General features: G+C 45.6%; 1 protein-coding gene across 1 annotated transcript; it reads left to right on the top strand.

Annotated features, from left to right (window-relative positions):
• Positions 1-2,381: 2,381 nt before the first annotated feature.
• Positions 2,382-6,474, top strand: LOC129640287 (doublesex- and mab-3-related transcription factor C2-like). The gene is made up of 5 exons (XM_055565505.1): positions 2,382-2,596; positions 2,680-2,837; positions 3,493-3,629; positions 4,921-5,068; positions 6,038-6,474. Exons 1-5 carry the CDS (start codon positions 2,382-2,384, stop codon positions 6,082-6,084), a joined length of 705 nt encoding a protein of 234 aa, XP_055421480.1. The 3' UTR covers positions 6,085-6,474.
• The last annotated feature ends 8,674 nt before the right edge of the window (positions 6,475-15,148 follow it).

Raw genomic sequence — 15,148 nt, 5'->3', positions numbered from 1 at the left:
GACTCTTGAGAGTCCCTTGGACTGCAAGGAGATCCAACCAGTCCATTCTGAAGGAGATCAGCCCTGGGAGTTCTTTGGAAGGAATGATGCTAAAGCTGAAACTCCAGTACTTTGGCCACCTCATGCGAAGAGTTGACTCACTGGAAAAGACTGATGCTGGGAGGGATTGAGGACAGGAGGAGAAGGGGACGACAGAGGCTGAGATGGCTGGATGGCATCACTGACTCGATGGACGTGAGTCTGGGTGAACTCCGGGAGTTGGTGATGGACAGGGAGGCCTGGCGTGCTGCGATTCATGGGGTCGCAAAGAGTCGGACACGACTGAGCCACTGAACGGAACTGAACTGAACTGACTGACATAGGAATACGGAGGGATCTTAAAAACACAGGCTGATGGCGGATTCATTTTGATATTTGGCAAATCTAATACAGTTATGTAAAGTTTAAAAATAAAATAAAATTAAAAAAAAAAAAAAGAGAGAAAAAAAAAAAAAGGAAAAAAAAAAAAAAAAAAAAACACAGGCTGAATTTTGTAATTTACAGAATACCAAGGATGCCTGTTTAAAATGCTCGCATATACCGTATTTCACAGGGCTTCCCAGGTGGCACTAGTGGCAAAGACTCCTCCTGTCAACGCAGGAGACTTAAGAGACATAGGTTGGATGCCTGGATCGGGAAGATCCCATGCAGAAGGAAATGGCAGCCCACTCCAGTATTCTCGCCTGGAGAACGTCATGGACAGAGGAGCCTGGCGGGCTATATAGTCCATAGGCTCGCAAAAGAGTCGGACATGACTGAAGCAACTTAGCACACAGTATTTCACATCCAAAAAGCAAAGAGTTTGGGAAACAAGGTTTGGGGAGCACAAAGCTCCACTTCATTTCTGGAGTCGAATGGCAGGCCCAGTAAAGCCACCCAGCAGGAGGAGAAGTGCGAGGGAGGTGAAGAGAGCCCAGGGCTTTTGTCGTGACCTTCAGACGAACTTGAAGCTCATTGTCACTGACCACAGCGGTGGGAAGTGAAAAGCAGAGCTGGAAGCTCATTGTCTTTGGAAGGAAGGGCGGGAAAGGGACTGAGAGCTGGGTCTTCCCTCGGGCCTCCTGTCCCAATAGATTGATCCTGACCTGCTGGGGGCTGGGGTAACCATAGACTGGCATCAGGAACAGGACCCTCATTCTCCACACCTCTTCTTTCCTCCCTCCCTCCCGCTCTGGATCCCCAGTCCCTCTTCTCTCCTCCACCTCCGCAGGGTACCTCGGATCCCACCCCGCCCCGCCCCTCCCCCCACTCCACACCCCACACCGCATCCCTCCTTGGCTGAAGTCCTGTGAGATGATCGCTTGCTCCAGACTCCTGACCCCTGGCCTCTGGCCGCTGGGGCAGGGCTTCTGTCCCCCCACCCCCACCCCCGCCCACCTCATGATTCTGAGGTGGGGGTGACAGGGAATGGTTGGGTAAGCTGAGAGCAGGGAGGTGGTGAACTCTGGGTTTGGCAGGAGGGGAAGCTGTGCTCAAGCATAATTGTTGAAGGTGTTGGAGAGGAGCTGGGAAGACTGTTGGGAGGCTGTGGAGGGGATGCATGGGTTGCATGAAAGCAGAGAGGGTGTGCTGCTGCAAGAGAACAATTAGTGCAGTGAGGAGTTGGCTGTTGACCAGATCAGCGTCTGGCGTTCAATAGGGGGCTCAACAAACATCTCCTTGGTAAGTCGATGAGGGGATGAATGAAAGTAATCATTGAAAGAAGGGCTTGAGATGCAGCAGGAGTATAGGATTTCATGATATGATATGATTTCGGGGTGTCACTTTAAAGAGGGAGCAAGAAAACAATTAAGATTTTGATAGAGTGCAAGAAACAATTGGAATGGAAGATGAGAGGAGAATTGAATGGAGGGCATACATGAGACCAATAATAGAATTGAGTGCAGGACATAAGAATCATGAGTAGGGAGTGGATGAATGCAGGAGGCGAGGAAGACAATTGTGGAAAGGGATGCCAGGAATAATAGTTGGGCATAGCAGGGTACAGGATGATAAACATGAGACAGGGAAGTAGTATTTGTTGAAGGAGGCACGAGAGTGCATGTGTATGCCTGAAGGGGTCGGGGGTCCATGGGAAGTGAAGGTAAGCAGGGGGAGTAATAATTGGATTGGAAGTATACAGGACCCACGCCCAGAGTTTCTTGGAACTGGCCTATATGTGAGTGGGGCTTCCTGGGAAGGAGGCTACATGAGCAAGAAGAGAGGGTGCAATCTCATTTCAGCAGTGAGCTGGATGGAGGAGAATCCAGCCGCCTCAGATGGGGTTTTCCAGGGACAGAGGAAGTACGTAGGGGGTAGGGGATCGTGTGGCCACCCTGACCTCCACTCCTTGCCCTAGAACCATGGATCCCAATGAAATGCCTGCTATGCCCTGCTCCCTCCCCGACTCCACCCCTGGACTTGAGACCGGAGCCCCATGTGGCATTGAACTTGGCCCCAGAGGATCTGTACGTCGCTGTGCCCGCTGCCACAACCATGGCATCACTGACCAAATCAAGGACGAGGAGCACCTCTGCCTCTTCCAGGCCTGCAAGTGTCACAAATGTGTTCCCTCCTCGTGAGTATGGCATCTGACAAGGGCAGGGGAGGAGGCCTCCTCTAAAGGTGACTGACCTTAGACCCGCAATCCTCCCACTTTAGGGAACACGACAGCATCTTGCCTGCTGAACGTGACTTGAAGATGGACCAGGGGCCGCACCTAAGGAGGCGCCCGACTCGAGGACGGACCAGGGGTGGGACTACCTCTCCCAGAGCTCGCAGCCGTGGCAAGAAGTTGGGCACTCAAGCAAGAGTCCCCGGTGAGTGTCTCTGGCCAGGGAGGGAGTTGGCGTTTCGGGTACAGGGAGCATGAGTAGTTCTGTCAGCAGTCCTACCACCCCAGTTTCTATGTGGCTTTCCTCCTTGGGAAAGTTACTCTTCGGGCCTTAGCTCCCCCAACTATAAAAATGCCATCAGTATTATCTACCAAGTGTTGGTGGGAAGGAGAGATCTGGGAAATCAAAAAGGGTCTAGAGGGGGACAGGTTGGGGATGAGGTAGAGTGGGATGGGGCCAGAGGGTAAGGCTCACCTAAGCTGTCCCCAGTGTCTCACAGTTGGGAAGGAGAACATCACACCTCAGCTCGAGGCTCACCCCTGCGCAATCCCCGAGGAGGAGTCTGGGGCCAGTGTGGGAAGCTCTGACCTCAGCCACTGCTCAGAGCCCTTTCTGTGTCCTGAAGACCTGGGTACCATCTCTAACCCTACTACAACTTGCCATATGACCTTGAGGGAAAACTACTTCTCTATGGGTCTCATAGTCTTCAGTCCCAAAATGAAGAAGAGGACTAGGTGGTCTTGAAGGTCTTCTCAGCTCTGGCATTCCGGGCTCCTATCCTTGCCCCCAAATATGCCCACATCTCCTCTCCGTGGCCGGCTTGGTTCCTGGCTCCAACCTGTGCTCTCTGTTCCTGCAGGCAATCTTCGAAGGCGCTCTGCTGCTCGGTCAAGTCCTGGACTCTTTGCCTCTGTCCTGGACTCCAGCACCCTTGAAGAAGCAACTAACAATTTCTCTTTTGAGGAAGTCGCACAGATCCCCTGCCCTGCCCAGCAGGTGAGTAGAGTGAGAAAGACCACGGGGCTACTTGTATATTGTGTTACTGAGTGTCCAAACCTTCTGCTTAAGGCTCTGGAGCTAGAAGGAGGAGATGGAGGCAGTACAGGGCAACTGGGGGCGGGGGGCGAGGTGGAGGAAAGGGAGGAGGAACAGGCATCTCAGACTTAGGGGCTCTCTCAGCTTTGCCATTCCCAATCTGTGAGACTTTGGACACGTGACTTTACATATCCGAGCCTCTATTTCCTACCAGTGTGCTGAGAGGGGACAGTATTCTACACCTATAGAGAACTGCCGACTCATTGGAAAAGACCCTGATGCTGGGAAAGACTGAGGGCAGGAGAAGGGGGTGACAGAGGATGAGATGGTTGGATGGCATCACCGACTCAGTGGACATAAGCTTGAGCAAACTCAGGGAGATAGTGAAGGACAGGGAAGCCTGCCATGCTGCAGTCCACGGGGTCACAAAGAGTCAGACATGATTTAGCAACTGAACAACAACAGCAACATAGCATTGCAAAGAGGACTAGCACAAGGCCTGCCACATCACAGGCCTTTGACAAGTGGAGGCTGCTATTCCACATGAAACAAACAGATGGGAGAGAAGCTTCTGCTGAGAAGGGGAGCCATAATGGTGAGGGACACCATCTTACCCAGGCCAGAGTCTAATAACCATCAGAGAAAGTGTCCTGGAGATGAGTCAAGCTGGCCCTTCAAGCCCCTTGGGGATTGGGGAATATAGGGGCAAGAACCAGTCCCTGGACAGGAACAGTAAGCACATCTCTCCAGGTGCCTTGCAGATTAAAATGCAGACACCTCTGATTTCCCATAATCTTTACTGTTGCTCCAGGATTTTTAAAAAAGCTGAGAGGAATTAGTGTCTCTGGAAAGATACAGGAAAAAAAAAAAAATGGAAAAGAGGACAGGCCAGGCAGGGGAAGCGACTTGTCTAAGCCACAACACCTAATGGCCATTCAGACTCCCACATGCAGATATTGTAAACTCTCGGCCCCCTCCTCACTGGTAGTATGTGCCTGCCAAAGGGATAAATCCCCTGGTCTCTCCTTTCCTTGTTCCTAGACACTCAACTCTGATCCTCCAGCCCCGTGCCACCCTTAACCCCCTTCTACTGCAGCCACAGAGTCTGGGGAGACTGTGGGGTCCAGAACCCTGGCAGGGGCCAAGCTTAGTGAAGGAGAAGAGCAGAAGGCCTCAGGGTAGCTGGGGACTGAAGGGGCATTGAGGGAGTGTGGGTTCCCAGCTCCCATTCTCTCACATCCTTTGTTTTCAGGCTCCCGAAGCTTCCAACCAGGCCTCGGTTTCTGCCTCCTCAGAGTGGCAGCAAAAACTGGAAGCAGCCCAGGCTCTGCTGACTCTGAAAAGATCTTCCTGGGCCCCTTCTGGCTCCATCTCTCTGCCCCAGCCCCACGTTGCTCCAGGTAGCCTGGTCTTTGAAAGGAGAACAAGGGGTTGGGGACAGTTGGGAAATGGGAGGCCGTTGTGGTAAGCAGGGGCTAACTGGGAAGTCAGAGTTGGAGGGAGGAAGGGGGGTTGGACCCAGGCTGCCAAGCTCCTCAGTCGGACTCTCGAAGTGGCAGTAGATGGTTGTTCAGAGAATCACTGAGCGTTTATTGAGCATCGTGCTCAAAAGCAAATGCTCACTGCCCCGATGTCAAGAAATAAGGAAACTGAGTCCCTGAGAATGGCAGGGACTTACCAAGGGCATGCAGCATATCAAGTGGAAGAATCAGGTCTCCTGACTCCCAGTCCAGAGTTTTCTACCCAGACTCCTGCAGTCTGCTGTGATCTGGGGAGGACGTGGATAGGTGATAAGTGTCTGGTAGAGAAGATCTAGTTCCTGCCTTCAGGGAGCTTCCAGTCTTGATGTGGAGCCTGGATGCCTCCACAGGTCATGTTTTGGGGCTGAATCTCAATGATGAGCCTGGAGAAGAAGGGCGGAGGAGAGCTAGACACCTGGGAAGGCTGAGGGGGAAGGCTGGGCACTACCAGATCAAAATGGACTGTGATATGGAGTGTGAGTGAAGCAGGCAACCCTGGAGGAACTGCTAGAAGGCGATGGAAGAGATGAGCGGGGAGAGGCTACCAGTCACGGAGGTCTGCCTGCCAGGCTTAAGAGGTTTGGCCAGCAACTGTGGGTGATGAGGGACCAAGGAATGTCTGAACTAGAGAGGAGCATGTTTGGAGACCCTGGGCTTGACAAAAAGAAATGTGGCTGCTGTGATGGAGGGATTGGAGGAAGCGAGAATTGAGATGGGCAAATCAAGGAAGAGTTCTGTGCAATACAGTCCAAGGTGACACAGCTTTGACTGGGTGGAACAAAAAGAGGGGGGAGCTGGGAGGACAAATGGATGTGACCTGGCCCTGACCCTTTTTTTGTGTGTTGACAGCTCCTGATGAAGATAAAGGACTTCAGCCTTCTAGCTCCTCTCTTTGACCTAGGCCGGCCATCTCCATTTCTCTGCCTATTGGTCACCTGGGGCGCACCTCCCTCTTGAACTAGAAGCCCAGAAGTGGGAAACTCACTAGAATGCTGTATATTTATGCATTTGCAAAATGCTTAATGTCCAAAATTCTTACTGTATTTTTTTTTAAAGCGTTTAGGCTCTTTTATAAGCTTTTAGATGCTTTTTATTATATGGGACAATTCCTTGACTGAGGGTGGATATTCCTCTACCTCCATCCTTTACTCTCTTGGATCCTGGGGTCTTATAATGTCTCTTATGAAAACAGGGTTTTGCAATCTAAGCTCATCAGTCTCTACGTAGGGTTCTGTGTGAGTTCATCTGTTCATCTGCCAGAGGTTATTTTGATTCATGATACCCGCATGCTCATGTACTTATCCATGCATGTGAAAATCTGAGGATGTTTTCATTTTGTGTCTAGGTTTGTGTATGTGAGAAAATAATAAACCTTCATTGTAAGGCACTGAAATATGGGTGTTGCTTGTTACCACAGTATAACCTAGAGTACCCTGAGTTTACCATGTTCAATTCACTTTTCAAAGGGACAATCACTTTCCTCAATAACTGGGATTTCTTAACATGGCTTGTTAAGGAAATGGTAGAGAAAAAAAATGGGTAGGAGATTTACTCATTCAGCAAGTAAGTGCCTACACCCTGCCTGGCAATGACTGCTTCCAGTTGTCCAGAAGGCCACAAATTCAGATGTCTGCAGGATCAAGCAGATTATATAAATGAGTAGAGCAAGCCAGATGGGGCCTGGCCAATTGAGAGTGCATGCTCTACCTAAGGGAGCAGCTGTCACTTGGCTCTAGCCAATTGTTGCCATACAGGAATGCAGACTCATCGTTGCCACATCTCTTGATTTTTAAAGATAAGATGAAACTCTAGATTTCTATGCAAAATATCTCAATTCTGAAATGTTGGCTCTGGTTTCCTCTAAACTCTTTAAATGGGCCAAACAAAAACTTCCAAGCAGGCCAACTTTGGCCAGTAGAATGCTGTTTGATTCTAGTCCAGTACGTATTTTACAGTGGGGAGAAACTAAAGCCAATCTGGACAAGAAGACTCAAAGAGGGGAAATTAGTTAGATCTGGGACCTATTTTGAAGGACCCAGGAGATACAAAGAAGAATCATTATCATTTGGTTAGTCTGTGTTCACTGAACACTAAGCTCATATAACCTCATAGTAGTTCTGTAAGCTCAGCGTTCAGACCAGTTCAGTTCAGTCACTCAGTCGTGTCCGACTCTTTGCGACCCAGGAATCGCAGCACACCAGGCCTCCCTGTCCATCACTAACTCCCGGAGTTCACCCAGACTCACGTCCATCGAGTCAGTGATGCCATCCAGTCATCTCATCCTCTGTCGTCTCCTTCTCCTCCTGCCCCCAATCCCTCCCAGCATCAGAGTCTTTTCCAGTGAGTCAATTCTTTGCATGAGGTGGCCAAAGTATTGGAGTTTCAGCTTTAGCATCATTCCTTCCAAAGAACTCCCAGGGCTGATCTCCTTCAGAGTGGACTGGTTGGATCTCCTTGCAGTCCAAGGGACTCTCAAGAGTCTTCTCCAACACCACAGTTCAAAAGCATCAATTCTTCGGTGCTCAGCTTTCTTCACAGTCCAACTCTCACATCCATACCTGACCACAGGAAAAACCATAGCCTTGACTAGACGGACCTTTGTTGGCAAAGCAATGTCTCTGCTTTTGAATGTGCTATCTAGGTTGGTCATAACTTTCCTTCCAAGGAGTAAGCGTCTTTTAATTTCATGGCTGCAGTCACCATCTGCAGTGATTTTGGAGCCCAGAAAAATAAAGTCTGACACTGTTTCCACTGTTTCCCCATCTATTTCCCATGAAGTGATGGGACCGGATGCCATGATCTTCGTTTTCTGAATGTTGAGCTTTAAGCCAACTTTTTCACTCTCCACTTTCATACCCTTTTACACATCAGGAAATGTGCTCAAAGAGGAAAAGTAACTTGCACAAGTGCTTGAAGGGAAATTTTAAGGCAAAGGTGGTTGGGGGGCGGGGGGAGACTCCTTTCTCTTTGATTTGCCCGAAATTAGCTAATAAGTTTACTTTTCTTTTCTTTTCTTTTTTTTTTTTTTTTAACAAAATGTCCAGTGAGAGGTTCGAAACTTGAAGCGGCAGACACCCAGCTAGGAGGGTCTTTCAAAAACCATCCCTTTATTTTGTACTCAAAGTAACATTCTGTGGTGATCAATCAAATCTTACTTTCACCTGTTTCTCAGTCCTCTGCTGATGTTCAAGATCCTGCCCACCCACCCTCACCATACCCCCACACATGTTGAGCTATACCTTTTTAAAAAGTCTCTGAATGGCATAGTATAGGCATCTTAGCATATTGTTATAAATGTTAGACATCAAACATCTTTTGTGAACTATCCTTTGGTCACTACTCCAGTTCACGCGTTTAAAATATCACTTTACATAACAGTGTGAGTTAGCTCTTGACTCTGATATGTTGTATGACAGCATTGATTAGGTCTGAGGATATCCATCACACCAGAGCATCTGCAGAGTGGATTAGTCTCAACCAGTGCTATGCAGGTAAATGATTAACAACAGGCGCTGGGGGAAGAAGGAGGGTTGCATGAACCGCCCTGTGTTGTAGCATTTGCCAATTTCAAGCTACCAACGAGATGTCCTTTGATGCGGAGTTGGGAAGAGATGCATTTCCATCATTCAATTACAATAAATATACATAATCTCAAGAGCATAGATAATAGTAAAACGTAGGAAAGTAATTAGAAATCGATGACTTTTGATCATATATTATGTTCATTTTCAATATAATGCATATGTAATGCATTTGTTACTTTATACATTTAGTTTTAATAACAGCTGTGTTTAACAGCTGGCTCACGAAATTCCTGACAATGTGATACTCGCCTTTTACGTTCCAGTAAGAGTCCTCTCCAGCACTCTACTGCTTTCAGCTCTTGCCCAGAAAGGCATCTCTTTCAACTTAGGTCACACTAACACTGCAGGGCTGCTGCCACTGGTTTCTGACCAAGAACAGCCTAAAGTGAGGGGAAAGTATTCGTTATTGATTTTTAAAAATCGAATGATCTGGAACAAATATTGAGCAAAATGAGTTGTCAGCATTGTTTATGAGCAAACATGCCTTGTCTGGTAAAGGCCAGAATAAGCAAGACTCATGCAGGGATGTTGTTAACAGATTTCTTAAAGGTTAAAGGGATGGGGCAACTGGTGTTCCCTGGCCATGGGATCTGTATCTCTCATCAAGAGACAGACATTCACTACCCTCCCTCGTCTTTCTCAGATGAATGCTGCATAATCTACACAGACTCCTCCACCTTGCCTTTTTTCACTTAAAAATATGCCCTTTGTCGTTGAGTACAGGCACCATGTTACACAGCAGATCTCCAGGACATACTCATCTTGTACAACTGTAACTTTATATTGGCGAAACAACTACTCTCCATAGCCCCCTTCTCCCATCCCCTGGAAACCACCATCCTATCGTCTGCTTCTGTACGCTTGACTATTTTCGATGCTTCGTGTAAGATGTATTGTGGGCTTCCCAGGTGGCACAGTTTTAAAGAATCCGCCTGCCAATGCAGGAGACACAAGAGACACATGTTCCATCGCTGGGTTGGGAAGATCCCCTGGAGAAGGGAATGCCAACCCACTCCAGTATTCTTGCCTGGAAAATCCTATGGACAGAGAAGCCTGTCAGGCTACAGTCCAGGAGGTTGCTGAATCAGACAAGACTGTGTGACTGAGCATGTATGCGCTCTTACTATTACAAATATATCTACAGTGAATAGACTTGTGTATATATATATAAATAAAATATATTTATAAATATATTTAATATATATTATATATAGTATATATATTATATACTTTCTGTATATATATACATTATATATATTATATATATATAATGTATTATATTGTAATCAGACAAGACTGTGTGACGAATCAGAGAAAACTGTCTGATTTTATATATATATTTATATATAATATATAATATATTAAATATATAATATATATTATATTGTATATATAATATATATATTATATATAAAATATATATTATATATATAAATAAAATATATTTATAAATATATAAAACTGAGCAACAGTGCACTTCCCCAGGTTCTAGGGTCTTAATCCCTCTTGCTTTTGGTCTCTGCCATGGTTGGTTGAGGTTGGTACAGTGGCTTGTTTAGGCTTTGTGTTGGGAAGGCATTTTGCCTGTGTTCTGGTGGGAGGAGAACTTTTCCCCTCTTTTGGTCAAGGCTGTGTGAGTTGGTGTGTTTTGGGATGTCTGTGGTAGTCCTATCTGCTGATAACTGGATAGGTGTTCTTGACTTGCTTGTTGTTTGGTTGAGGTATCCTGTGCTGGGTGCTGCCGGCTATTGGGTGGTGCCAGGTCTTCAATACAGTTGGAGTCCTTCTTGGGGATTCTTCTTAATTAATACTCCCTGGGGTCAGGAATCCTCTGGCAGTCTAGTGTCCTAGACTCAGCACTACAACCTCAGAGGTTCAAGCCCCATCTCTGGTTGGGGAACTAAGTCTCCCAAGCCATTTGTTATGGCATAAAGGGTATTAAAACAATCAAACAAAACTAAACAAAAAACAAGAAACAAAAATGAACCTTTTACCAATGGCAAATGCAAAATCATTCAAACAGAAACAAAAACAAAGAAACACACACACACACACATAAAAGCAAAACAATCTAAAGAAAACAAAGTACAAGGAGTGATCTGGTAAGCAAAGGAAACCAAAAATGATACAACAAATTAAAAACAAATCTAACTAAAATGCAAATAAGACCAAAGCAGAATGCCAACTGAGGAATGAAGCAAACAAAACAAAACAAATTGACAAACATGGTGAAAAAAAGAAGAAAAGAAACAGAGAAGCAAAGTTAAATAGAAGTATATAAAATTTACATATCAAAGAATGACTACAAGAAGAAAAGAACAAAACTCAAAACAAAACAACAAAAAAAGACCACAGAACCACAGAAAGCCAACTTTAGAAGTACATAAAGGAAATAAAAATTGTGACTTTAATTCTAAAATCTTAGATAGAGTTAATAATAACACAACCACAGCAATGGAGAAAAAAAAAAAAGAGGAAGGAAAAAATCCAGAACAAATTATAGAATGAATAAAAATATAAAAATAATTACGAATGTTTTTCTCAGGTCTTAGCAGCCAGTGTCCTTTCCCTGCTGTGAGCCACAGCCCACCTCCACCTCCCTAGGAAGCCCTCCAGTACTGGCGGCTGCTGGTCTCTGGACCTGCTGTGGGGATAGCTCAGATTCTAATCCGGCCCTATTCCCTGTGTATTCTTGCCTCCAGTGTCCACAGCTGTCAGAATTAGGGCATTTTCTTTTGTGGAAGCATGCAGCTTCCTTTTATATATTGCATAGACACAAAGTTTACCTAGTTGATCATGTGGATTTAAACTGCAGCTTGTACAGCTGGCAAAAAGGTTTTCATTCCTCTTACTTAACTATTCTACCCCTGGAGCTCAACTGTGGTTTTATCCTCACCTCTACATGTGGGTCATCCACAGGAGTTTGCTCCTGAGGCTGCCCTGGAGGACTTGGGTCTGCCCCAGTGAGGACTAGGTGTGGAGGAGGCATGGCTACTTGGATTTCAGGGACCTTGGCAGCACCAGGTGTTCAGGGAAGCCAGCCATCATGGGCTCAGGTGTTATGGTGCTTTAGGCTTTTTTCCTTGCTTCTGGCGTCTCTGCCCCATGAGAACTGAGCATGGAGGCAGTATGGCTGCTTGGATAGTGAAGATCCCAGTGGCACCAGGTGTCTAGTGAAGCCAGTGGCCATGGGCACAGAAGATATGGCACTATTATAGTCCTTTTCTAGCTTCTGGCAGCTGACACTCAAAGTGCCTCCCTGGCTGGTCCTTCTCTATTGCTTGGCACAGCAGGCATTCAAAGAACCCCCCTGGCCAGGGTCCTTCTCTATTGCTTGGTGCATCAGGCACTCAAAGGGCCACTCTCTCTGTGGTCTTTCTCTATTGGTCAGCTGCTGGTTCCAGTATGTGGGGACCCCACAGTGATGGCTCCACCCCCTGCACATGATTCAGTAGTAGCACCCTGCCTCCATGGCTGCCCAGATTTCCTCCAAAGGCATTCCCCACTATGAACTCCTCCACCCCATCCACTTGGGCCATCTCCCTGCAGTCAACAGCAATCCTTGCCCTGGGATTGGTCTCCAGTCCTTGTGTTTACATCCCTGTCTCTCTCTTCTTCTTGGATTCCCATCATGTTTATAACAATCTTTTTGATAGCTCCCCATAGGCTTTCTTCACTTTTTTTCACTTGTCTTTATTCTTTTTTTTTTTTTTCTATTTCTTCCTCTGACTCAATGATTTCCAATGAATTGTCTTCAATTTCACTGATTCTTTCTTCTCTCTACTCAAGTCTGCTGTTGAATTGCTCTCATGAAATTTTCAGTTCAATTATTGTATTTTTCACCCCCAAGAATTTCTAGTTGGTTCCTTTTTGTAGTTTCTGTTTTTATTGCTATTTTCATTTTGTTCAGGCATCCTTTACATGATTATTGTTTAGTTGATTATGTGTGTTTTCTTTTAGCTCTTTGAGTATCTCTATGCTAGTCAGTTAAAATTCTTTCTTTGACAGCTTGTAGATCTGAGTTTCATTAGGGTTGGTTTCTGGAGTTTTATTTTATTCCTTTGATTGGGCCAGGTTTGTCTTTTCCTTTGTATGTCTTGAAACGTTTTTCTGGAATTCGGGCATTTTGGAAAAAATAACCACCTCTTCCAGCCTTTACATACTGGCTTTGTACATGGGAAGGCCATTGCCAATTAGCACAGCTAGAGGTTCTAGGATCTTCCAAACCTTTTCCCATCTCCTGCTCCCCCTGGAGTTTGCCTATGGAGTTGTAGCTCTAATGTGCTACTGGCCTGTTTTCAGCAACTTCCAAATTCTATTAATAGGAGTCCCTAAAGATACCATAAGTGAAAGTGAAGTCGCTCAGTCATGTCCAACTCTTTGCAACCCCATAGACTGTAGCCTACCAGGCTCCTCTGTCCATGGGATTTTCCAGGCAATAGTACTGGAGTGGATTGCCACTTCCTTCTCCAGGGGATCTTCCCAACCCAGGGCTCGAACCTGGGTCTCCCGCATTGTAGACAGATGCTTTACCGTCTGAGCCACCAGGGAAGTCCAAAAAGATATCATAAACTCAGCAAATAAATAAATAAATAAATAAATAACAACTGGGAAAAATGTTTTCCACTTCTATCAGAGACAAAAAGGGCAAGATTGTAGCATATCCCTAAGATATAAAGAGGGCTTCCCAGGTGGTGCTAGTGGTAAAGAACCCACCTGCTAATGCAGGAGACATAAGAGATGTGGGTTTGATTTCTTGGTCAGGAAGATCCCCTGGAGGAGGGCATGGCAACCCACTCCAGTATTCTTGCCTAGAGAATCCCACAGACAGGAGAACCTGGCAGGCTACAGTCCATAGGGTTGCAAACTTTTTTTGAAAAGAAGAAAAAGTCAGAAACCCTATAGAAATTCGGCCCCAAATGACAATTAATAGTACAAAAGGAAGAAGAAAACAGGACTGGGTTTTAACCATATAAAAAAGACATGCAAACTTGTCCACATTGAGGGAAATGTAAGTTAAAACATACACTGATATACCACTTATCTACTATCTGATTGGCAAAATTCAAAACTCTGGCAACAGTACTGATGAAACACGGGGAAATTGGCACTCTAATATACTGATGAAGAAAAGGCAAAAGGTACAGCATTTCTGAAGGAGAATTTGGCAGTAATGAGCAAGATTATATATGCTTTATTTACACCCTTACTTCAATAGTATATCTCAGGATCAAACTCAAAGACACACTGATAAAAACTGTATAAGATAATGTCACAAGTCTATTCACTGTAGATATATTTGTAATAGTAAGAGCGCATACATGCTCAGTCACACAGTCTTGTCTGATTCAGCAACCTCCTGGACTGTAGCCTGACAGGCTTCTCTGTCCATAGGATTTTCCAGGCAAGAATACTGGAGTGGGTTGGCATTCCCTTCTCCAGGGGATCTTCCCAACCCAGCGATGGAACATGTGTCTCTTGTGTCTCCTGCATTGGCAGGCGGATTCTTTAAAACTGTGCCACCTGGGAAGCCCACAATACATCTTACACGAAGCATCGAAAATAGTCAAGCGTACAGAAGCAGACGATAGGATGGTGGTTTCCAGGGGATGGGAGAAGGGGGCTATGGAGAGTAGTTGTTTCGCCAATATAAAGTTACAGTTGTACAAGATGAGTATGTCCTGGAGATCTGCTGTGTAACATGGTGCCTGTACTCAACGACAAAGGGCATATTTTTAAGTGAAAAAAGGCAAGGTGGAGGAGTCTGTGTAGATTATGCAGCATTCATCTGAGAAAGACGAGGGAGGGTAGTGAATGTCTGTCTCTTGATGAGAGATACAGATCCCATGGCCAGGGAACACCAGTTGCCCCATCCCTTTAACCTTTAAGAAATCTGTTAACAACATCCCTGCATGAGTCTTGCTTATTCTGGCCTTTACCAGACAAGGCATGTTTGCTCATAAACAATGCTGACAACTCATTTTGCTCAATATTTGTTCCAGATCATTCGATTTTTAAAAATCAATAACGAATACTTTCCCCTCACTTTAGGCTGTTCTTGGTCAGAAACCAGTGGCAGCAGCCCTGCAGTGTTAGTGTGACCTAAGTTGAAAGAGATGCCTTTCTGGGCAAGAGCTGAAAGCAGTAGAGTGCTGGAGAGGACTCTTACTGGAACGTAAAAGGCGAGTATCACATTGTCAGGAATTTCGTGAGCCAGCTGTTAAACACAGCTGTTATTAAAACTAAATGTATAAAGTAACAAATGCATTACATATGCATTATATTGAAAATGAACATAATATATGATCAAAAGTCATCGATTTCTAATTACTTTCCTACGTTTTACTATTATCTATGCTCTTGAGATTATGTATAT

Source organism: Bubalus kerabau, chromosome X (assembly GCF_029407905.1).
Source record: "Bubalus kerabau isolate K-KA32 ecotype Philippines breed swamp buffalo chromosome X, PCC_UOA_SB_1v2, whole genome shotgun sequence".
Lineage (NCBI taxonomy): Eukaryota > Metazoa > Chordata > Mammalia > Artiodactyla > Bovidae > Bubalus > Bubalus kerabau.
The sequence above is the reverse complement of the archived record's forward strand: the minus strand, read 5'-3'. Positions and strand labels throughout refer to the sequence as shown.

Excerpts from the sequence above, each read along its gene's own strand:
- LOC129640287 (XM_055565505.1), top strand. The coding sequence starts at position 2,382 with ATGGATCCCAATGAAATGCCTGCTATGCCCTGCTCCCTCCCCGACTCC. Across the intron at positions 2,597-2,679 it reads CACAAATGTGTTCCCTCCTC|GGAACACGACAGCATCTTGC; the intron begins GTGAGTATGGCA and ends CTCCCACTTTAG. Across the intron at positions 3,630-4,920 it reads TCCCCTGCCCTGCCCAGCAG|GCTCCCGAAGCTTCCAACCA; the intron begins GTGAGTAGAGTG and ends CTTTGTTTTCAG.